Raw genomic sequence first — 22,704 nt, 5'->3', positions numbered from 1 at the left:
GGAAGGGATGGATGAAGGGAGGCTCTGCTGGGTTGCTCCATCCTTTCCCAGCCAAAGGCAGCTCAGTGCCCTCAGCATGCCCTGCTATCTCCAGCATTACACAGCCCTCGTTGCCATGGGCCTGGGCAGAGTTATCTCTCTCTGACTTGGGTAATGCAGCCCTGCCATTATCTCTCCTCTGCAGATGGGGAACCAAAACACAGAAAAAATGAAAAGGGCAGGCCTGTGAAATAAACTCTGAAAATTGCATGTGACAAAGCACAGCAGTCCTTCACTCCCCCAGCCGTTCCCCAGAGCCAGAGAGTCCTGCCAGTCCCACCAGGAGCTGGTTTCCTTCTGTAGGTACAGACTTCTCTCTGCCACCTGGTCACCAGTTCAATTAGCAGCTCATATTCCTCTTTCAGCTCCTGGAGCTTCACCAGAGCCTCTCTGATCCCAGGAAATGAGTTTTCCAAATGAGGCGTGCTGATAAAGAAGGCACCAATGACCAGTCCAATTTACTCTCTCAATCCTTCTGATGGGTGAGGCCTTGGAGCAGCCCTGTCCAGGGAAGGTTGGAATGCGTAACCTTTAAGGTTCCTTCCAACCCAAACAATTCAATGGTAATTTCTCCTGTTTGGGGTTGTTTCCAGTCTGTTTTTTCCCCAAGGTTATTCTTGAAGGGTAGCTGGTCTGACAGCTGTGTAAAGATGGATGTTCTTGCTGCACATGCACCTGAGAGCTGCCTGGATCTCAAGTGTGCTCAGACAGGAGGATCAGCCCCTCAGAGTTCCCAGGGCTGGCTGCATCCCTGCTGTATCCCAGCTTTTCAAGGAGTACATATCTATGTCTCCAAATTTACCCCAGAAGAAGGTCTGAAACTTGTACCCAGCAGAGACAAGAGGGGGTTTTATTGACTTCAGCACCATCAGGAGATCAATTCATGAATTTACATAGCACTTCCCATGCAGGGATCACAAACTGCCTTTATCATTCCCTTCAGACCTGGGCTGCCTCGGGCCCTGAGCCATTATCTGATCCATGGAAGCTGGAATATCTCAGTACCTCAGAGATCAAAAGGAAACTCTGCAGAGTTCACAGGGAAGCATTTTGGGGCTGCTGGGTGTGCTCTCCCTGAGCAGATTTCTCTTCCCATAGGAATGTTTTGTGACCCAAACCTGGCAGCTCTGCTGCATCCCTGCAGTGGCACAGCAGAACTTCTCTCATGTGGACACAGCCTGAAGTCCTTCCCCATGGCTGCAGCAAGTGAGTGTCACTGCAGCAAAATTGCAGCAAAATTCCAGCAAAACTCCAGGAAAACCTGGCCTGGGAGTGCCTGGAGGGAGATGGATGGTGTTCCAAGGGCTCTACTGCGGAAACACCTCCTCCCTTTTGGGAATAGTCTGATGTTTAGGAACAGGGCAGGATAACAGGAGCACAGGGTTTACGAGTGCCTGTTGCACCGGGACCTTCACTGAACTTCCTTCATCCATCTCCATCAGTCCTCCCTTTCCTACACCCCAATCTGGGCTCTTGAACAGCTCCCTTCCTCTTTTTCCTCCCCTCTCTCGCTGCCCCCCAGCACACACATGCACATTTCCTTTTCCTTAAGCAAACAATTTTCAGATTTAAAAGCGAACTCTCTCGCTGCAGGCTGGAAAAAGACAATGTGGCCTGGCCCCTTATCTCCTGCTATCTGCTGCTGCTTGTACTCACAACAGGCTGCGAGCCCAGATTGGGTTTACAGGAGATTTCAAGTGTTTATGAGCCACAGGAGGGAGAGAGAGGAGGGGAAATCTGGTAGGGAAGATAAGTCCAGGAAATAAGGCAAGTGACTGGAGCAGAGTCAACAAGCTGAGAGAGCAACCGGACACCTCCAGAGAGCCGAGGATGTGACTCAGTGTCACGACTGCAGCTCTTCGAGGGGATTCACCTCTGATGGTCCAGGGGGGAGCTGTGCTCATGAGGGAAAAGGGAAACATCTTGATCTCTTTACAGACTTGGGATGTTTTCCAGTTAGGAGCCCAAACGTAAGCTCCTCAATCCGTAGGCAGGCTCCTAAAATAAACTGCTTGGTTCTGCAGGGTTGTGCAGCACGTGCTGGCTCCAGTGGGTCCCCTCGATCACACCCAGGGGTTTATAAATCCAGAAGCTCCCTGGGGCCCAGAGCACGGTCTGGCCTTTGTTCATGTGCCACCCAGAGCAGCAGCTGCTCTCCTGGGCACTGGGATGTTTTTATAATCACCTTTTTTATCCCCACGTGCACGAGGTTTTTTGATGGGAACTGGAAAAGCATGCAGGCTTCATCTGCGATGGATTTTAAGGACAAAAATATCTGGGCTGGTTGTATCTGAGAACAGTAATTCACCTTGTTCTAGGCAGCCCCAAATCTGTCTCTAAATGTGGCTGTGCAGTGAAAAGGTGAGGGTGTATGCTCTTCCTCTGCAAGACCAGCTGGATGAAGTTTTCATTCTCTGATCGTTGTTTCTAAGAAGGAAAAAATTGAAAACCGTGTTCTTTGGGACAGATGGTCTGCTTTTACCTTAAAATCTGTAATTTATGACATACCTTTCATATCTCAGCTACTGAGCATAAAGAGAGCCTTATGGAGACCAGAGTGACATTGATTTCCTACAGCCACCAGCTGCAGAACCCTGGACCACCCCATGTTCTGCACTGATTTAGTGCTGATCTTACTGATTTAACCCCCTGAGTCAACGCTATTCTCACTTGGTTGGTTGATTGGGGGGTTTCCTGGCCCAGCCTTTCACTGGCACTCAGCTATTCTGCAGTGAACTTGCTCCAGCATCTTCAGTTTTCCTCCCCTTGCTGTCACAGTCCTGCCACACATCCAGCCTGAGTTGTGAGCTCCAGCATCCAGGGATTCATGTGCTCAGGACACTGGGGATAACCAGAGCAGTGCCCCCGCTCCAGGCCCCTCTGAGTGTGTTCATGGAGTCAGGGAATGGTTTGGGTCAGAGGGACCTTGAAGATCATCTCATTCCACCCCCTGTCATGGGCAGGGATGCCAGGATATGCCAGGATATTCCTCCAGTGCTTTGCATCACTGGCACGAAAGGAAACCAAACCTTCCCTCCTCCTTCACACAGGAAGGAGGAATCTTCACACAAGAGGAATCTCTTTCACCCACACACCTTTCCCTGTGAAATCCACTTCAAATCCCAGTTTCATCCCCTCCACACTTGTGTTGTCTGAGGGTAGTGGAAGGTTCCCTGCCCATGGCGGGGGTTGGAACAAAAATGAGCTTTAAGGTCCCTTCCAACCCAAACAATTTTTGGATTCCATAAAATCTTCATTACTCCCATCTCCTTTCCTTGCATAGGGAACAATTTCTTCTTGTTCCAGACAATCCCTTTGGCCCATAAACCCCTGGTCAAAGCTGAACCCAGTCCCTCTGTTGTCTCTGTTCCATGAGGGATGTCCTGGAGGCCCTGCCGGCCAACAGGGACCTGCCCTGACCTTGAGCCCTTTCCTGACTCAGCAGAGGCTCAGAGCGAGCACTTCATCATATTAACCAGAGAGACTTCCCAAATCATCGCTGCTTTCCATCTGGGAACAGTTACTCTCCCTTGTAAAGCCCCTTCCCATGGAAAGGCAGCTGGGACGGGCACTGGAACGCTTTAATTCAACTGGTGCAGCCCGAGCTGTCTGGTGACAGTGCGTGGACAAGGCCCAGGGTGTGGGAGCTCTTCAAGGGGAAACCTTTTGTGGAAAGGGCTGTAAAACACCCTTTTACTGTGTTGTTCTAAATTTCCTCTCTGTTTTATGGCTCATCTAATTCGAAGGGAAACCTTCTCGGCGGAGGAGCGGAATGGGAAACGCGCTCCCAGCGTCAAAACCCTTGGAATCGCAGCAAGCTCCTGTTTTAGCCATTTATTTCTCCTGGTTTCACCTTGGGGCTGGGTGTTATTTTTAATCCTTTTCATTCATTCAGCTCTTTGTGTGGCTTTTGGTGGAGATGCCTTTCTTCCCTCTCTCTCTTCCCTCCTGCTCAGCTCCTGTGCCACCCACAGTGGATCAAAAACAAGGTGAGATGTTTCCAAGAAATTAACCTCTGGAAAGAACTCAATGGATGTGTTTGCTTGGATAGTTGGTTTTCTCTGCAGATCAGAGCAGGTAGAGCCCCTGTAAAGCTCCAGAAGCATTCTCAGGGGCTGCCTGGTCTCTCCTGAGCAGCAGCTCCTCCAGGAGCTCCAGTGGCCAGGGATGCTCTTAGGGAGCACCAGGTCAAGACTTTAGGGTTTTGCTTATTAAATAAAAAAAAAAGAAATAAGCAATCCCAGAGCAAGCAGATGCAAAGAGAACAGGTTGTGGAGCTGGGCTATGCAAGGAGAGGGAGCTGTGCCCAAAACAAGGGCATCCTTGTGTTTTATATAAAAAGAATAAATGTTGTTACATCTTCTTGAAGAGGTGCTTCATGCAAAACTCACTAAAGAGCAAAGCAACAGGGAATCTTGCAGTGAATTTGGGGTCATAGCTACTTCTCATATCTCAAGAGGCAAATCTCTGCCAGAGAGAGGAAATTGTTTTTAATTTCTTTTACTTGTTTTCTTCTATTTTTCTGGTCAGCATCAGCTGGGCAGGCGTGAGGAAGAGAAAGGGAGCAGTGGGGGCTCCTTTGGGTTGTCAAATATTGATTTTGTTCAGTCCAAGGGGCAGAGTAGACATTTAGGGGGGAAAGGTGTGGCAGGACTGGAAGATGAGGGAGCTCTGACAGGCTAGGACTGACAGGATGGACTGGGAAGGAGAGGAGACCCCAAACTCTGCCAGGGAGGAGATGTTCACCTCAGACATCTCTGCTGGGAAGGCACCTCAGCATGGCCCACCCTCCTTTGGGGACCTCAGTATGACCCCTTGTCATTGGAGGACCTCGGGGGGGTGGCAGTGCTGTCATCCCTCTGCCACAGGGATTCCATCTCTTCCACAACACTTTTATTCTGCCTAATATAACCTGCAGGAGGATATTGCTGAACACTGGTTAAAATCTAAAGGAGAACAACCCCCATGGATTGAGGATCAAACCAGTCACCAGCCCAACCTGGTTTAACAGGAGTGCCATGACATCCCCCAGACAGTAAATCATTTCCTCCCATGTTTATAAACACCAGGAGTGGAAACTCCACTGTTTTGTAAAGGATTGGACCTTGAATAATGACATCAAACCCCCAGGTTTTCTAACTCCACGATAAACACTGTCAAAATAAATATCCAAACATGTCCTCAAACCCAGGCAGTCCAGCAGAAGCGAAAGGTTCTCATTCCCATCAAGCAGAACGGGAACAAGGGAATTAAAATTCCTGGGGCACACGTGAACCTTCACCTAACATTCCTTTTTCAAGAATAATATGGAATGTAACAATTACAGCAATTCTTTTTTTTCCTACCCCCTCGTTTTATCTCTGTAACTGAAGTTTCCCTTTTGTTGTGATAATGATTTTATCAATAATTTATGATTATTTATTTGAATACACTAATCACATTCATCACGAATAGAAGACCAGGGTGAAACATATTCTATTTCAAAGGTGTTTTTCATGAGAGAGAGTGATTTAGCAAACCTGAAATGTCTTTCCAAAAAAATATTTATAGTGGTTTTGCTGATTTGAAGTGGAATTTATCAAAGTGCTTTTACCTAGATTGATTAGTGGAAATGAAGCAGTAGATCTTCACTGAAAAGGGTCTTTCTGAGATCTGAAATGAAGCCTTTTTGCGATGGTAATTTATTACAGGAACTGGTTTTCATGCTAAAATTCTAATTTTGTCCTTTTTATGAATTGAAAATGGTGGCTGATTTCGCTGAGGCAGAGTCAGCACCTCAGGTTTTGGTTGCTCTCCTTGACCACAGGCCCAGGCTTCCAAGTACCTCCAAATTTTGGACCGAGCCACGAGAGGAGCAGAGGGAAAACAAGTTGTTGCCATTACTTTCCCGTATGGACACGTGGAAATGGTGGTGGCCACTTAAAAATCCCCACATTTTCCTCCCAGGAAAGGGAAACAAGCCCAGAAGTGTGTGTGTGTGTGTGTGGTTCCACGTCAAGCACTGGAGCTCCTTCTGACTTCACATACTTTCCCCTTCTTTCTAATTAACATGCTGAAGAATTTTAAAATGTAATAAACATTATTTCTAAACAAGCAGAAAGTCAGGTTTGCTTCTTTCTGGTTTGATGTAAACATTTATAGCACAGCTCCATCCTTAAACAGTTAATCTTATGGTGACCTATTAAAATAAAATGAATTGTGTTATAATTCATCCTAAAGCAACCTCGGGGTTAGTGTATCAGGTAACTCCTGCTTTTGCAGCCCTCGTGACGTTTTTAATCAAATTCAGCTGTAATTGCTGGAGCATTCACATGCCTCTTTTAATACTCCGCCTGCATTTGGGACCCGCACGAGTCTGTTTTCTCTTAACGTCCCTAATAAATAGAAAACATGAAAAGGGCACATTTTGCGGCGCTCGAAGCTTTTCCAGCGTTTCATTTGCTGCCGCGATTGTCTGATGGGAACGGAGCACTTGTCGGGTTCACCCCCGCACCCTTCGCGTGGGTTTTTGAAGCCCCTGTTTGTGTCGCTCCCACCCCGTGTAAGGGGGACACGGGCACGGGTGGGAGCGGCTGCCCCCGGGGGAGCGCACGGAGGCATTTCGGAGGCATCTTGAAGAAATCACCGCCCGGTGATGGATGTTGAAATGTTGCTCATGTACGAGTCACCTACGGTTTGGTGAGGAAAACTGGAAACGTCGAGGCTGCCTCCGAGATATTTTGGATAAACAAAACTCCCGCAACTTTCCCTGCTCGGGAGGTGGTGGTGGGGGTTAGGAGTGGGTGTGATTTTTTTTTTCCCCTCTTTTTTTTTTTTTTTTTCTCCTTGCTCTGCGATGCTCCAGCTGTTTCCAATTTGCCAGCAATTTTCTTTTGGGCTAGTAAAGCTCCCAAGATGACTGCAACTGGCCACATGGGTCTCTCCTCTGGGCTGGGGGGTTCGGTTACAAGGGGCAGAAAAGCCAGCTCAGGATTCAGGGCAGTCCCTCTGCCCTGAACTTGGGAGCTCTTTACATCCCGACTTTTTTGGTTAACCCCCAGCCTTTAAAGTTTATTTCATTGCAGGTTTATTTCCTCCAGGGCTCCCCGTCAGAGGTTTGTTAGAAAAATAAGGGAAAAATAACAGGAGAAAACGCACAGGGGAGCGATGCAAGCGTCTTTTACCTGCCCCGCAACGAAAACGAGGGGGAAGAGGCGTCTGTTAACACAACAGTAAAGCCCTCGGGGTTCCTCTTCAGCGCCGTGTTTTGTGTAATTCGCACGTGGAAACGTGAGAAATGAATGAACGATGGCTTTGAAACGTGAGCCGGTTCGGTCACAAGCCGGCTCGGTCGTGAGGGCGCAGAAAGAGTTGTTCCCATCCCCGCACAAGAATGAGATTAAGGCTTGGAAAGAGCGTTTTAAACCCCGTGCACGGGATTTTTTTTTTAAATTATTATTATTTTTTAAGCCGTTTCAAAATGACAACGCTGCTTTTGGTTTGGGGTTTCCCCCACACACCTTTCCCTCCTGTTTGTTCCTCCTCTCTCCTCGCGTCAAGAATTTCTCCTGTCGCTTTGTTTTCTCCTTCCATCCAAAGGCAGCGCCTCCCTAAAATCCCCGTCCCTTTACCTTGCTTACGAAACAGTTCCTCTCGCCACAAACAACAAAAATTATAATAATAACAACAAAGAATGAGAAGAATTTCTATATTAAAAAAAAGGGGGCTCTGGCGAGGTCCCTGGTCACTGGGTCCAGGTCTGAGTCTGTTTTCCTTGGAAATTGGGAGGAATGCTAAACGCCTCGTCTACCAGAGAGTAAATTGTGTGCGGAGCTCTAGGCACGGCTCCCAAGTTGCCCTTTCACCCCTTCACTTTATATGTTCCTCTTATTAAGGAGAAAAATGTTTCAATATGTTGGAATTTGGGGCAAAGCCGGCAAGGAGAGAAAGAGAATAGAGAATGGAAGGACATTTTCCAAATAGTTTTGGTAACCCTTCTGAGGGTTACATTGAAAATTGATGTTGTACTAAAATCCCTGGAAGTTTCTTGCCCAGGTTAGCGCAAAATATTATCTGCTATCCCTTCAGAGATGACAAAATGCACCAGAAGCGTGAGGAAAAAACACATCCCTGAATTGAAGATGAGTTTCCTTTCCCTCCCTGAACGCGTTACTGTTTGATCTGTTCTGATTAAATAGCTAAAAAGATCTGGAGGTTTCGGCTCGCAGGGAGAAACGCTGAGTTCTCCATCCAAAAGAATATTTTGGAGCCGATTCCAGCTCGCTTTCCCAGCCTTGTGCTCTGTCATGGTTTCAGTCCTGCTGCAGGGGGGAAACGGGTTAACTATTTCCAAGGTAAGAAAAAAGCTCAAAGTAAGAAACGATGATTTAAAAACGGATATTTGAAACTTCCTCGTTTAAAAGGGGGGATTTAAAGTAGCACTTGAGCTCCACTCAGCGTCTCTTTTCGGCCTGACTCCTCAGCAATATTTTTTTAAGAAAGTTTTGAATTTTCCCCCCCTTCGCCTTTTTTTTTTTTTTTTTTCCCTTTGGTGAGTTCTTTAAAGTCTCTCGCAGCGCCAGGAGGGCTCATTGGGCGAAGATGTCCCAGAGCCGCGATTAATCCGAGGGAACAGCTGGAATATTGATAAGGGGGGGGAAAACGGAAATCAAATGAAAAGTAGAGGGCATAGAAGCGAGGGAAAAGAAAGCACGTCCTGGAGCTGCGAGCAGCACAGAAGCCCCCTGAGGAAATGCCTGGTTGATGCAGCCTGTCTGGATGGGCTGGGAATTTTAACTTCGGCTCTGCTCTGGATCCAACAAGTTTAAATCTCTCCTCTTCCTTGCAAAGCTGCAGCGGCAAGGGTAGTAAGCCACAGCTGAGGCAGTTCTGGTTTTGGGCTCAACCTGGATCTTTACAAACTGCTCTGCCACTGGTTGAGGGGAAAGGGTATAAAAGGTGAGTCATTTAAATCCCGGTAACAAGAATAAGCAAGAGGCGATTCTAAAAGTAGTTTAAGAGGCCCTTTTATATTGCGACTGAAGCTGGCAGGGCGAGACGATTGATAAATAATCCACTGCAGACTTCTGAAAACGGGCTCCAAAATATGCAGATGTATTTATTTTATTGCACAGGCGTAATTAGAAGGGGGAAGTAATGGGGGGAGAAAAGGGGGAAAGCGCTAATTAGGGGTAAAGAGGGGAGCGGGGGGAACCAATATGGGAATCCTTGATCCCAGAAATTTTACTGGCGAAGCAAAATTACCTTGTCCGTCCACTCTGTCTACCCCCACCCCCCCCTCCCCCGGTGCAAGTTCAGAAGCAAAAGAAACTGGAATGTGTTAGGAGGGAGGACGACAGGAAAGAAAAGAATTGTACTTATCAGAAACACATTGTCCAGTTTCGAGCCGGCTGCCCTCCTGTGCCAGCTGGCCGTGTAATAAATGCTGGAAAAATCAATAAACCGGGGGCTTACGTGCAGATAGCGAACTTTTATTTTCCAGTTGTTGGGCTGTGGGGTTTTTTTCTTATTGTTTTTTGTTTTTTCCCCCGTTAGGTCAGCAGATGTTTCGGGGGCGCGGGGGTGTCCCCGGGCTTTGAGGTGGGGGGGACGCAGCTCCGGATCGGAGCTCTCCCAGCTCCCGGGCTGGTTCATTAACCAGCTCCGTGATTAACCACCGGGGTCTGGCTTGGATTAGACCAGGACAAACTGGGCTAACTGCGCGTTCAGGACCCCACAGCCTTTCCTGGAGAGCTCCCAAAAAAACACCCGGCAACCCGGCAGTGTCGCGCGCGACTCTCTCCGCATCTTCCTAATCCCGAAGCATCGTTCCCCTGCAGTGAATTGGGAGGAAATGTCTTGACTTTGCCCTTCCCATCCCAGGAAAACGGGACGGAGGAGCAGCACTCGGAGGGTGGGGGTGTGGATGTGTGTGAATGTGCCTGTGCTTCTTAATGACGCCCTAATTACACTCGGCTAATCGCTTTCTGGCGCTCCCCAAAAGGAATAAAGACCCCGAGAGGAGCGAGTGGGGAGGGGGAGATCCGCTGTGGGATGTTTTCGTGCCTGTTTTCCCACACACCATCACATTTTCCACCATCGTTGTTAATCTCTGCGGTGATGACTTGGGGAGGGGGAGAGGCAGAAACAACCCCCCTGTTCATCAGGAGATCATCAAGTCTTAGAAGTACAGAAAAACAGATGTAGTCGATGCAAGTCTGAGACAGAGTTTGAGCAGGATCCGAACCAGAAGGGCTGAGTGACAACCCTGAGACTTGTTTTGTTTGGGGTTTTTAATTTTTTTTTTTTTAATATTTCGAACCATACTTCCATTCGGTACGCTTTTTAATTTATTGTTTAACTGTTGCTGGTGGGAAAGGTTCTTTAAATCAATCTCGGCCGGCAGGTTTAATGGCTCGGGATGGTTTCAATGAGGCAGGAAAGGCAACTGCCCTTCATTTAGCCAAGTGAAACCCTTGGATACAAGTCAATAGGGTTAACTAGCCTCGACATGAAAACACGAGTATTTCAGCTGGTTTTTAATTGTTGGCTAAGAAATTCAGTTAATCAAATGTCAAACATTTCCCTCTGCTCTGGTCAAAAGTGAAGAAGGCTCTTTTCCCGAGGGGAAGGGGGAATCCAACCAAACTGTTATTAAAAACCAGAAATAACCCTCTCCTTTGTGAAGTCCTGATATTACTTGAGTTTTAGTTACTGTTCTGGATGTGTTTCTGTGCCCTTTAAAAGTTACACTTAAATGCTTGATCACTCCTCTTTAAATTTTATGACTAATTTTATCATTCAAACCATGTTTTATTTCTCTGCTTGTCTCCATACAAGTATATGAATTGATTTTTTTTTCCCTACTTGCATATATATGATTTGATTATTTTTTCCAAATTTATTTCAGGTCAAATTAAGGACCTTTAAATATCTCTAAAAAACCAAGTAAGGATGTTTCAGACTGTACCAGACACCTCGTCTTACGTCAAGGTAAGACATGACAGCATCTTTAAACAGGTAATGTCAAAAATCACAATCCTCCAAAATTCACCGTGAATGTTAGTTGAAATTAATGTTAGTTGAAATTAATGTTAGTTGAAATTAATATTGGTTGAAAAGCTTGCTCTTTCTTACTGAATTTAGCAGAAAAAAAAGAAAAAAAAAAGAAAAAAAAAGAAAATAACCTCTCTGCCTTCAGTGGGAGAGGGGGCAGAGACTCAGGTATCACAGTTCTCCTCCTGGAAGTGGGCAGGGTTGAGTCAAACGCTGGGAGATCCCTTCCCTCTGCTCCTCCTCTGGGCCAGCCCCGGAATTCAATAGGAGAGATGATCTGTGAGGGTTTGTGGGTTTTTTTCAAAAGGTGCATTTCAAAATGGATTTAGAGAGGGGGGGGAAATATTTAATGAGCTAAACCGAAACATCTCTGTGAGTTGCTGGAGAAATGGATTGTGCACTGCTGGGGTTTCTCTCACAGTGTTCCTCGTGGTTTTCCCTAAGTCCTTCCATACAATTTAGAAGACAAATTTAACTTCAGTTGGTTTTCTTTTTTATTAATCTGATATTACTGAATCTCGCACTCTAAGTAGTTGTTTGTGTACATATATATTTATAAACTAAAAAAGGGATCTTAGAATGTATTTTAGTTTGCCACTTCTGCCTCTCTCTTTTCCTTAAGACTGAAACAAATACCAAAGAAGAGTTGGCACAGCCTTGTCCCTTTATAACTCACTTGAGCACTATATTATATTTGACATCATATAGGGTTTTTTTTCACAACAGTTCCCAAGAATGTAAATAAACCAAGTCTGGGACATCTGGGTTACACGTTTAAGGCAAACCCTGCATGCAACAGCACTTAGGGAAAATCTAAAACACAAGCTCTTCTCTCCCTGAAGAAACACAGAAGGGTGTTAACTAGAGCTGGGTGGATAATTTGTAATGAATAATTTATTACAGGAATTTGGTCTCTCTGGTTTTTTTTTTTTTTTGCTTTCCCTCAGTCAAGGATCCAGGCCTCAAGTGGGATTTCCCTGTATATCCATATTCTTGGGAATGATCCCCTGAATGATTTCTGTGTGTAATCCCCAGGTTATGGCTCATTTTGGGCAGCTTGTTGGGAGCATCAGCTGCAATCATGCTTGGTGGGATGACTCCCAGGTCGAGTGGCACTGCTTGTGTCCCCTGACTGGCTGAGCTTGTGCAGCTCAATGGACCAGGTTTCCAGAACAAATCCAACCAGGAATGGTCCAGGTTCCCCATTTGGCTGTTTCCCCCCAGATCCCACTCCCAGCTCAGTATTTCAGGGGATGTTGGTGACTTCGTTTTGCTTCAGACCAGACTCTGCAACAACAGAAACTCGGTGGAGAACAAATGAAATTCGTGTCTTGGGAAGTGAAATTCCCTCCCAGCTCAAGCAGGGAAAGCTGGTGCCCAGTGTGGGCCTGGCTTTAGCAGGAATTCTCTTTGGAGCTGCTGTCTGTGGGCAGTGGTCTGAGCTGCTCTGTTTACAATGAAGACATGAAGGTCCTGTGACATCCCATAGTCTGGCACCACTGCCTTTTGTTGGGAGGCAGATCCAGCTGCTGCTCCTGTTAGTAGCAAAATTCCTTTTGAATTAAGTGGAACCAAGATCCAGGCCTAAATGATTTAACATTCCAGGGGGATTGAGTGAGCCTGTCCCTAACTGGGTCTGGACAGCCTTGTCTTTAGGAACAATCCTGCAGGCACAGGGCTTGGACAAAGCCCTCTTGGCATGAGCATGTGCTTGATCCAGCAGGAATAGCTCCTCAGGCCGGACAGGATTTACCCAGTGAGTCAGTTGGAGGGATGAGGGAGCTGTGTGAGCCTTTGATTCCAGCCCTTCATCTTCACTGCTGTTATTTTGAGTGAGGGTTTTGTCTCTGGTGTTCTGTCTCTAAAGCTCCTTTCACACCAGCATTGCTGGGGAAGTGATTTGTCCCCTGTGCTTAAAGAAAGATCCACAGGATTTTCACAAGAGTCTGATCCAAAATCTTCTGAACACAAGGAAAATGTCTCCCACTGACTCTGAAAAGTTTGGTTGGGCAGCTCAGCACCAGTGGGACGCAATGGGACCTGGGGAGCTCACTCAGAGCAGTCAGGCTGTTCATAAAAGTGGGAAGGGGGTTAAATTCAGGGAAGTCAGAACCTGAAACACATGCATTAGGTCAGTCTGGCCCCTCTGAGCTTGGTGGCAGTTTCCACTGACTCAGACACACCCAGAGCCAACAGAGAGGTCCTGACAGTGCCTGGTTATCCGTAGGAGAGCTGGGATTGACTGATGTTCTGGGCAGATAGCTGGGAAACACGGCTGTGGATCCAAGCCCTGGTGGAGTGGGCTTGGTGTTCCTAAGAAGGACACTTCAGCTCTTCATTCCTCCACTTCTCCAGCTTTAAAATGTAGATGCAGCTGCTGTGTAAGAACGAGGTGCTGTTCAGATTTGTCTTTCTTGCCTCCCCACACTGATCTTTTAGGACTTCCCAAGCTGTGGTGAGCAGGAAGTTCGAAAAGATTGAATCCCAATTCCTCCCTCTTCCCAGATGATGATGGTTCTTGTTGTTGTTGTTATTTTCCTTCACGTCATTCCTTCCCCAGAAGAATTTATTTCTTTGTCCTACGGGAGGGAGAAGTATTTTATTTATTACTTTTGTGTAAATGTTACCCCATCAGAAAAAAAAAACACCAAAACAAAACCCCAAAACATTTGGGTTGATGTCTTCTGCAAATCCTCTTCAACAAATGCACAATTTATATCAACTTTAGGTTTATTCTGTGCCTTGTACAGAAAAATGCCTTGTCTCTGTATGTTGTACCCCGGGGGGAGGTCACACAGGGTGTTCCCCTGGAGCTCCCAGGAGGAACCAATTCCCTGTCCCACCCCTGGGGGACCAAACAACCCCTGAGAACCCTCAGGAGACCTTCAGGTCCCACTGTTCTTGTCGTGGCTTGGAGGGGTGAGGTGAGGTGAGGAAGCTGGAGGGGGAAGAAGAGAATTTCATGTTTACAATGGTTTGTTTTAAGGGTGGTGTTTCAACAAGTGGAGTCACACTGGTTGAAGTTCAGCCTCTCGAGTGTTGTAGCCTTGGGTTTCATCACAACCACGTAGGATGTACCCAAAGCCCTGATAACAGATCCTATGCAACCTCCTGCCCAACCTTCTCTCTCACACTTCTTGTATGGGCCCTGATGCAATGGAGGGGTGGGAATTCATAAAGATGAAAACTAATTTTGATCCTTACTGGCTTGTCCTGCACAAGTGTTCAAGTATTTATATCCCTCATACCGTTAGGGACTTCGTGATCTGCAAGTACTTAATAATTTACAGTATATCAGAGGGTGCTAATCTCATCTAAACACGAGCATTTGACTTTAGAGAATGGAACATGTAATATAATTGGGAAATTAAATTTTAAAAGAAGACAGCACTGGAATCCTGGCTGTAGGGATATGGAAAGAATTAGGGCTATAAGCAAAGCAACATGACCTCTGAATACTGATTTTTTAATTATTACCATTGCCACAAGCTACTCCAGGCCACAGCAGACCCTGCTCCCCTCCTGCACCCCAGTCTGTGGTTTGAGATGTGTGGAAAGGCGGCACAGGAACAATTTTTTTGGGGGGGGAGGGGAATGTGCATAATTCACTCCTGCCTTTCTTCTGCCCTTCGGCAACGTCCCAGCGCTGATCTCCCCTTTTATCTCCCCCGTCCTCGCACACTCAGCGCTTCTGCTTTCGCTTCCCCTGCTTAGAAGCGCAGCCACTGCCCTGCCCTGCCCTGCCCTCCCCGAGGCATCCCGGGGTGAACCTCCCGGGGCCGGGGTAACCTCCCTTCCTGCTCCTGGAGTCCCTTTCCTTCTCCTGGAGCCCCTTTCTTCTCCTTTAGCCCTTTTCCTTCCCCTGGAGCTCTTTTCCTTCCCCTGGTGCTCTTTTCCTTCCCCTGGAGCCCCTTTCTTCTCCTTTAGCCCTTTTCCTCTCCTGGAGTCCTTTTCCTTGCCCTAGAGCCCTTTTCCTTCTCCCGGAGCCCTTTTCCTTCTCCCGGAGCCCTTTTCCTTCCCCCGGAGCCCTTTTCCTTCCCCCGGAGCCCTTTTCCTTCCCCCGGAGCCCTTTTCCTTCCCCTGGAGCCCTTTTCCTTCCCCCGGAGCCCTTTTCCTTCCCCCGGAGCCCCCTCCCCAGGCAGCCGTGCCAGGTTGAGGCAAGACTGGCCAGGTGAACCCCCTCGTCCTGAGCAGGAGGCAAAGCAGAGGGCAGCGATGTTCCCGGTGTCCCGGCATCACCCCTGCTTTCCCCCCTCCTTCCCTGGGCCACGCCTGGAGATGATATTCCAGGAGATGATATTCCGAAGATTCTGCGGACAGTGGTCTCCAGACCAGCCCTTGGAAAAGGGCATGAGGATGGATTTTGCACCTCTGTGCGAGCGCGGGGTTCTCGCTTTAGGAACGGGTTTAACGCAACCATAAGGTTTGTGGGGCCGTACAAAGCAGCATATTCATGGAGGCAAAATGGGCTGCGTGGCTGGAAACAATATTGGGTTTGTTCTTGCTCTCGGTCGGCCTGGAAAGTTTACAGAAGCCCGAAAGAGAGAGGGGGGGGGGTTAATTCTTTTTTAAGGACAAAACAGGGAGGTTTTCTTTGGAGCGGGCGAGGCGAAGGGCGCTGCCAAAGCCCGGCACGGACAAGTCCTCTCTCCCGCTGAACACGAGCACAGGCTGCTCGGGGACAGGTTGTAGGGAAAGGATATCCTGGGATTTCACTTGTTTCGCAGCGGGGATGATGCTGAGAGACCGAGCGAGGAGGGAGCAGCGCGGGCTCGGCCCGCAGGTGCTCAGGGATGCGCGGGTGGAGCAGGAGGAAACCTGGAAGAACCCGGCAGGGAAGGCAAAATCAAAGTTTTCATGAACTGTTTTTTCGGGCAGTGATGTTCCTACCGAGAGCATCCTCTAGGGCTTTATCCGTTTCTGCCTCTTCTTTTTTTCTTTACCCCCTCCACCCCCCCGACATTCCCGCCCCCGATTCCTGCCGTCCCGAGGGGTTTCGGTCCATCCAGCCCGGGATCGGCACGGAGGGTCCAGGCACCTCCAGGGAAGGGGGGAACGGCAGTAGCTCGGTCGGCAGAAGCTGCTGTGAACTCCCACGTCGTTCTCACACCTCGTGGTGATTAATTACGTAGACGCCGAGCCGTTCTCTTTCGGACGCTCGTTTCTTGGGGCAGAAACGCTGCTAAATTGTTAGACTTTAGCAAGTCGTTGATTAATGCCTTGTGACAAGTTGGTGCTTAAGGGTTTGGTTCTTGTTTGCACCTACCTCTCTATTTTACGGAGAAAGATCCCTTCCCACCTCCCGGTGTCCCGACTTTTCCCCGTGCTCAGCCCCAGAGCTGCGTGGGGAAGGGCTGTTGTTGTTGTTGTTGTTCCCTTCCCGCTTTACCTTCAAGACACGGTTGGAATTCAGGTCGAGAAGGTGGGAGAGAAGCTGTTTGTCTCCTGGAAATGTGGCATGTTGGAGCTTTCTAAAATAAACCAGACCCTCGGGCACAAGGGACGAGCTTTTTCCAGTGACCCTCGCGTTTAGAGAGCAGCAACCAACCCCCTCCCCAGCTCTGCGACCTTCTAATGGCTCCATTCTTTCACAATTTACAGAAAAACGCCCCCCTCCAGTATGCTGGATCCAGGGAATTTTGTATTCCAGCCTTTCCTACGCTCTTATGTTTAGAAGGAGAGGAGGTGTGGAGGGAAAAGGGGAGCGAAAAGGGAAGGAAAAAAAAAAGAGAGTAAATGCTAAGTGGGGAAAAAATGCTTTAAATCTTTCCTGTAAATCTCCAAATATATGGAGTCTAAGGAACAAATTCAAAGCAGGCACGGACGCCTGAAGAGAAGTTAGAGAGAAATATTCTGTTCCATTCAAGCGCATCAAGGGTCTCGCTGCAGCCTTGTTTGGCTAAGGTCAGACGAGACTGGGTTCTCCAATAAAAATAAATCTCAAATTAATTATGGCCTCAAGCGAGGGGCCAGACGTTTGGAGCTAGTGCGCTGCAGTCTGTTTTTTTGGCCTTCAGTATTTTTGGGTTTTGTGCCTTAGCTTTCCAATAATCGCGGGGTGGGGGAGGAAGGGAGGGCGGGGGTGGTTTTATTGGGACATGGAGCTCAAATAAAAGCAGCCAGGACACTGCTCGCCCCGCTCTCCTCCTAATTGCGATGCAGCTTCAAAGCTACTGCATCTTCTCCGCAGCGCTTTTAAGACATTATGCTTTACTTAGCACCGATTAGCAGGGAATAACTTCCTAAATCTTCGAGCTCCCAAATCTCTCGGGCTGTTCCTGTAGGGAGGAGGGACACGATCCTTCAGCCGTGGGGCTGGAACACTCCACTGATTCCTTTTTATTGCCGGAGCTAAAAAGCAGAGCTTTGCCCAATTAGTTTAGTTCAGAATTGGGATTCGTTTCTGGGGATCAAATCCCAGGGCTGCAGTTTGGGCTTTTTTGCTTGTAAGGTTGTGGGTTTAGAAAATAAACACAACGCGTCTCGTTTTTTTCATTCTGCGACCGAATCGGTGCCAGAGGAAAGGCAGACCCAGAGATTCCAAGCGTTCACTGAGGCTGGGGGAGATTTTCCCGTCTGGTAAAGGCTGGAGAGGGATAAACCTTGGCCTTCTGCGAGTACCGAATGATGGGAAACGTTGTGAAACATGTTTATAGAGAAAGGAATATATAGGAGTGTATATATATATATATATACACACACAATACTGCTAGCACAAGGTATAATATATATAATATATAGCACAAGCTACGTGTATAGAGAAGCTGGTTACAACAAAGAGGACACTTTGTTTCAGTTAATGGAAAATGAGCCACTTTCTAGCGACAAAGCCAAGGCGTGGCTGCCAGGTTTTTTGGGGCTCCCCTCCCCTGTTCACCACATGAGTTCACAGCGACCCCAGGCTGGCGTGAAGGAGAGCTCGGCTGATGCTGTTGGGGTCAGATGGGGTGATAGAAGCCAAATCCCCTCTCCCATCCTCCGAAAATCCTATTTCTAGCCTGCGACTGAGGCTCGGGAAGGTTTCCATGATGTTTATTCCTATGGAATAACTCGAAGGTTTGAATTGCGAAGTGATGCCCGCTAATCCCGTGGGAATTCCAGGCAGAAAATCCGTTATCTTTGGGGTTCTGCAGTCCCGCGAAGTCCTGTAGTTCCCGGCATGGAACTACACTGAGGGGTTAATTCCTCTGGTACTGCACGTGAATCAGTGACGGGCCCAATCCCCCCAGAGTGTCCTTAATCATTTCGGTCGGATCGCCCAAAATCGGCGTTTTCACCTTCTCCGGGTGAGGCTGCAGCCGGTGTAACCCAGTAATAAAGACGAGGAGAGGAGGTGGGGACATGTCGAGGGCTTGAGATCAATAATGAACTCATTAAAAGCTCGAGAATTTCGTTTCATTCATAAGGGCAGTGAAAGAAAAAAAATCATCCTCCCAATAATTGAATTGAGTAACTGATTTCTACCAGCCTGTCCCAGTGTAAGCATTTGAAATCTTCCGCGGTTGCCAAGATCAAATGATTTTCCAGATGTCTGGTGGTAACCACATTAAACAGATGATAATTCCTTTGCTGTATGTACATGTGCATCCAAACGTCGAGCAACAGATTAAAAGTCGCGCTCATCGCTCAGCCCCGTACGCGGCTTTCTCTGCCGGGCTTTGCTCCCTTCTCGCTTAAACACAGTGAAATACTCAGTGAAATAACAGAAAAAATTACCAAAGTCACCGCACAATCACCTGGGACGATTCAGAGGTTGTGAATATTCCAGCCTTATTCAAAGAGTTTGAGGTAACTTCAGGGGTGGGTTTTTTGGAGGGGGGTAAAGGAGGAAAGAAAAACCAAATAAACAAAACACCAGTGAAGCAAAGCTTCTATTGTTACGTTATTTGGGAGGAAAAGAATAGATTGTTCGGCTTGTTTGCGACAGCGTTTAACAATTTCGCCCGTCATTTTATCTCTTGGATTTTCGCAAATGTTGTTTTAGCCCGAATCCAAGAGGTAAGGCAGGAACATCCCCGCCGGACCCGATCTAACAAGAGACACGACCTGGCTCGGTTTGAAACCATCCCCAGACACGCAAAATAAACCCCTGAGGGTCACGGTGCCCGTCTGGCCACAAAACGCAGAGCCGGGTTCCTAAAATACCTCCAGGTGGGAAGGAGGGGGGTCTGTTTGGCACCTCCCCGCCTTGGCAGCTCTGGAGATGCCCGGCGGGGGCCGGGTTTGTTTGTCCCCTCACCCGGCGCCGGCCGAAGGCTGCCAGGGGAGGGTTGGGCTCCTCTCCCGTGAGCTGGGCACGTTTTCAGGTGGTTTCTCCCCACTGTCGGTCCCGCAGCCAAAACCCGAAGTGCCCTGTGGGGTCCGTGGGTGACAGAAGCTCTTACCACGGGATTTTTTTCCCCTTTCCTTTCGCGTTCAGGTTCCTCAGCCTGTCCTCTCCCTCACCCCCCACCCTCGTTGCTCTTGGGGGCTGGTGGGGAATGTTGTCTAGAGAGGAAACCATTTGGGGTTTGAAAGGATGCGTTTCACTCTTCCCTTTCACCTCCCGCTTTTCTAGTCCTTTCAGCCTCCTGCCATGTGGTAACGCCGAGGGGGGAGCGGGGAGAGAACATTGCCGGGGATGTGGGGTGGGGGGGAAGAGCCGGGACGGAGGGCAGGGAAAAGGCAAGAGCGATGAGGAAAGCAAAGGGTTAACCGCCATCTCTTTTTTAATTGAACTCCGGTTCTTGTGGCCCTAGGCGAGGGGGGACCTGACCCCGCTAGCAGCATCCAGATGTGCGGCTCTCCGGGGACCCCGGCGCAGACCCCTGGATTGTGGAGCAGACAGGGGGGGCCAGGGGTGTGGGGAGAGGGGAGGCGGCCGGGCTGTCCCTCCGCTCCCCCCCCTTCACCTCCCGGCTGCGGGCGGCCTCAATCGCTGGCAAGCAGCGAGCCCAGAACCTCCAGGTCTGGTCACGTTCAGCCCCGTGTCTGCATCTGAACTCCAAAATTGTAGCTGAATTGATGAGGCTAATTTCGGAGGAGGGGGAGGGAGGGGGAGGGAGGGGCAAGGGGGATCTGCAGCTCTCCCCTGCCAGCCTCGGGCTTGCAGAAATAAAGTATTAATAAGGCATCTCTGCCGCAGCCGAGTAGAAACACTAGTGGCATTATTGCGTTTCCCCTTTGGAAGGGGCGGGTGCAGGACAACTTTGGATATCATTTTGATTTCCCCCAACCCCCAGCCCCCCTCCCCGTGGTCGGACTAAAGACAGGGGGCAACAAAAAGCCTGGACACAACTGGCACTGGACAAGGTAATCCATCCTTCCCACCGACGTGCAGGAGAGTCCTCCTGCCTTGACACTTTTCTTCCTTGGCTTCCCCTCCTTTTATTCCCCCCCCTCTCTGCTCTTTCCCTGTGCGGCGTTTGCAGAAGTGGGGCCGAAAGGAGCCCCGAGTGTTGCGTGATGTGTTCCGCTGCTGCTTATTTTTGCGAGGGAGGGGGGAAGCGGGGGAGCCGCACAGGCGGGTATTGTCTCCTTTCCTCGGCTCCTTCGGAAGCTTGCAGCTTTTCCCGGAAAAAGGAAAAGCGCGTTTTCTTCTCTGCCGGTCGCTGCCGTTTGAATGAAAAGGCAAATTGCACGCCAGGGGCTGGCCAGGTCCGAAAACAGATTTAAAGGCTGGTGGTTGAGGGGTTTTTTTTGTGCGCGGTGCCCGTTAGGACGCGGCACGGGAAGGGAAATTTCAGCTGGTCTGACAATCATTGCGAATTGTTGTCATTTTTAACTTGCAAAGTGGGTTTCCCTCCTCTCGTCTGAGTGAGGTTTTATCAGCTTAGCGAGAGGCTCGCACTGTGAGCGGGAAAGGATTCCCAGCCCCTGCAAGAGATGGCTGGACACCCATCCATCCCGGTGGCTCCCCCTCAGAGCCCGACATCCCACCCCTCGAGACGAGTGGGAGTGAGGGGAAGGGGCGAAAGTGGCAAAAAGCCTCCGCTTCCCCGCAGCCCCGCTCCCAGCCTGGGTTTAATTGCTGGAGCCGTCTGTCTGTCTTACATTATTGCACTTACCGCTCATTTCTGGCAGGGACCGGACCCTCGTCTCACGCTCCTTGCTGGGAGGCGTGAAGGAGGGGGAGCGAAGTGTGCTTTAAATATGTGTTTGTTGGTTTGTTTTGTTTTTTTTTTTTTTCTTTTCTCCCCCTGCTCCCCGCGACCGAACCGTATTTACGGTTTTCCCTCCTTAATTTTTGCCGGTGACTGGAAAACGCATTAATAAAAAAATCTGTGGGAAGAGACGGAAATTCAGTGAGTCAGGCTGAGGCTGCTCCGGCCAAAAAGAAAAAAAAAATGGCAAAACCCCACGTTAAACTAAACTGTGGGATGACACACGGCGCTGGCTAAGACGGGCTGGGGTGCAAGGCAAGGGCTGCGCTGGACTGGCCGCCCCAGCGACAAACAAGAGCTGTGACAGAGGTACCCATTGTTCTGCCCCTTCTTATCTAAATGGAGCAAATATCCTGTATGTAAAATATATATATTTTCAACAAGAAGGCAGGACCAGCGGAGAGACGAAAGTTTCCTCCTCGAGTGACTTCACTTCCCAAAATTAGCAGAAAAAAACGTTTCATCCGGTTAACTGTCTCTTTTTCGCTCTGCTGCAACAACCAAAGTTAAAAAAAGAGAGAGACAGAGAGAGAGGGAGGAAGGGAGGGAGAGAGGGGGAGAGGGGGTACGGAGAGAGCAGCAACACCGCTGGAAGGGCAGCGAGAAGAGCGAAAAGAGGGAGAAGGATAAAAAACTTCAGGAGGCGTCGGTCGCAGGCTAAACCGGGTCAATGTGTGGAATATTGCTGGTCCCGGCTGGAAGTTATTCTAGATGGACGGCACTATTAAGGTAAGGGGGGCAGGACCGCCCGGGGGTCTCCTGCAGCCGGGGGTGGGGGGGCCGGGAAGGGGCGCGGGGCTGGGGCCGGCTCCGGCCGGGCTCTTCTCCTCCTCCTCCTCCTTCTCCTCCTCCTCCTTCTCCTCCTCCTCCTCCTCCTCGTCCCCGTCGGCCGCCGCCGCGTCTCGGGGCTCTGCCCGGTGCTCGGGGGGTTCGCAGCCCCCTCGTCCCCGCCCGGGGGGGCTCGGAGGGGTCCCGGGGACGTGCCCGGCTCCAGGAGGGCAGTGACAGCTCCCACCCCGGGGCTCGGAGCGGGGCTCGGAGCTGCCCCGATGTGCCCCCCGGCCCTGACGGGAAGGCTCAGCTGGCTCGGGTGGTCGCCCCTGCCTTTGCTCCAGCAGTTTGGGTGGTTTTTTTTTTGTTATTGTTGTTTTTTTGGCGGGGAGTTTGAAGAGAAACATCCCCCTGGCTTGGGGAGAGGCAGCGGGAAAGGGAAGCTGAGTGTGTGGCAAATAAACCACCAACATAACCAACCTCTGGTGGCCTTGAGCAACCGGGGACGCTGCCGGGGCTTGGAGAGCGGTTTCCCCTCCTTCCCCTCCCCTCCGCGTCCCACCGGCGGGTCCTCCAGCCTCTGGAAAGATAAACCAAGCCTTTTCAAGCCCCTTGAGGTGCTTCTCAAAGCCCCGGCAAGCACGGGGAGGGCGCTTTCTGGCTTTGGGGGACGCTGCTGCAAATCTTACGGGCTCTTCTGGAGGGAGCGCTATAGAAC

At 49.4% G+C, this 22,704-nt stretch overlaps 1 protein-coding gene across 3 annotated transcripts in view; it reads left to right on the top strand.

Annotated features, from left to right (window-relative positions):
- FLI1 (Fli-1 proto-oncogene, ETS transcription factor) overlaps nt 1-22,704 on the top strand; it is a 95,001-nt gene that overhangs the window by 2,905 nt on the left and 69,392 nt on the right. The window contains exons 1-2 of one of the 3 annotated variants that reach the window (XM_027903264.1): nt 8,469-8,976; nt 10,928-11,010. In XM_027903264.1, the coding sequence (XP_027759065.1) occupies nt 10,972-11,010 (39 nt within the window). In that variant the 5' untranslated portion in view covers nt 8,469-8,976; nt 10,928-10,971. Of the gene's footprint in view, nt 1-8,468; nt 8,977-10,927; nt 11,011-21,272; nt 21,945-22,704 lie in introns of those variants that run through there. The other 2 variants (XM_027903265.1, XM_027903266.1) reach the window with 2 other exon arrangements.

This window comes from Empidonax traillii, unplaced genomic scaffold (genome assembly GCF_003031625.1).
Source record: "Empidonax traillii isolate 1590-97213 ecotype Southwest subspecies unplaced genomic scaffold, ASM303162v1 scaffold954:size226960, whole genome shotgun sequence".
Taxonomy (NCBI): Eukaryota; Metazoa; Chordata; class Aves; order Passeriformes; family Tyrannidae; genus Empidonax; species Empidonax traillii.
Note: the sequence above shows the minus strand (reverse complement) of the source record. Positions and strands in the feature narration are given on the sequence as shown.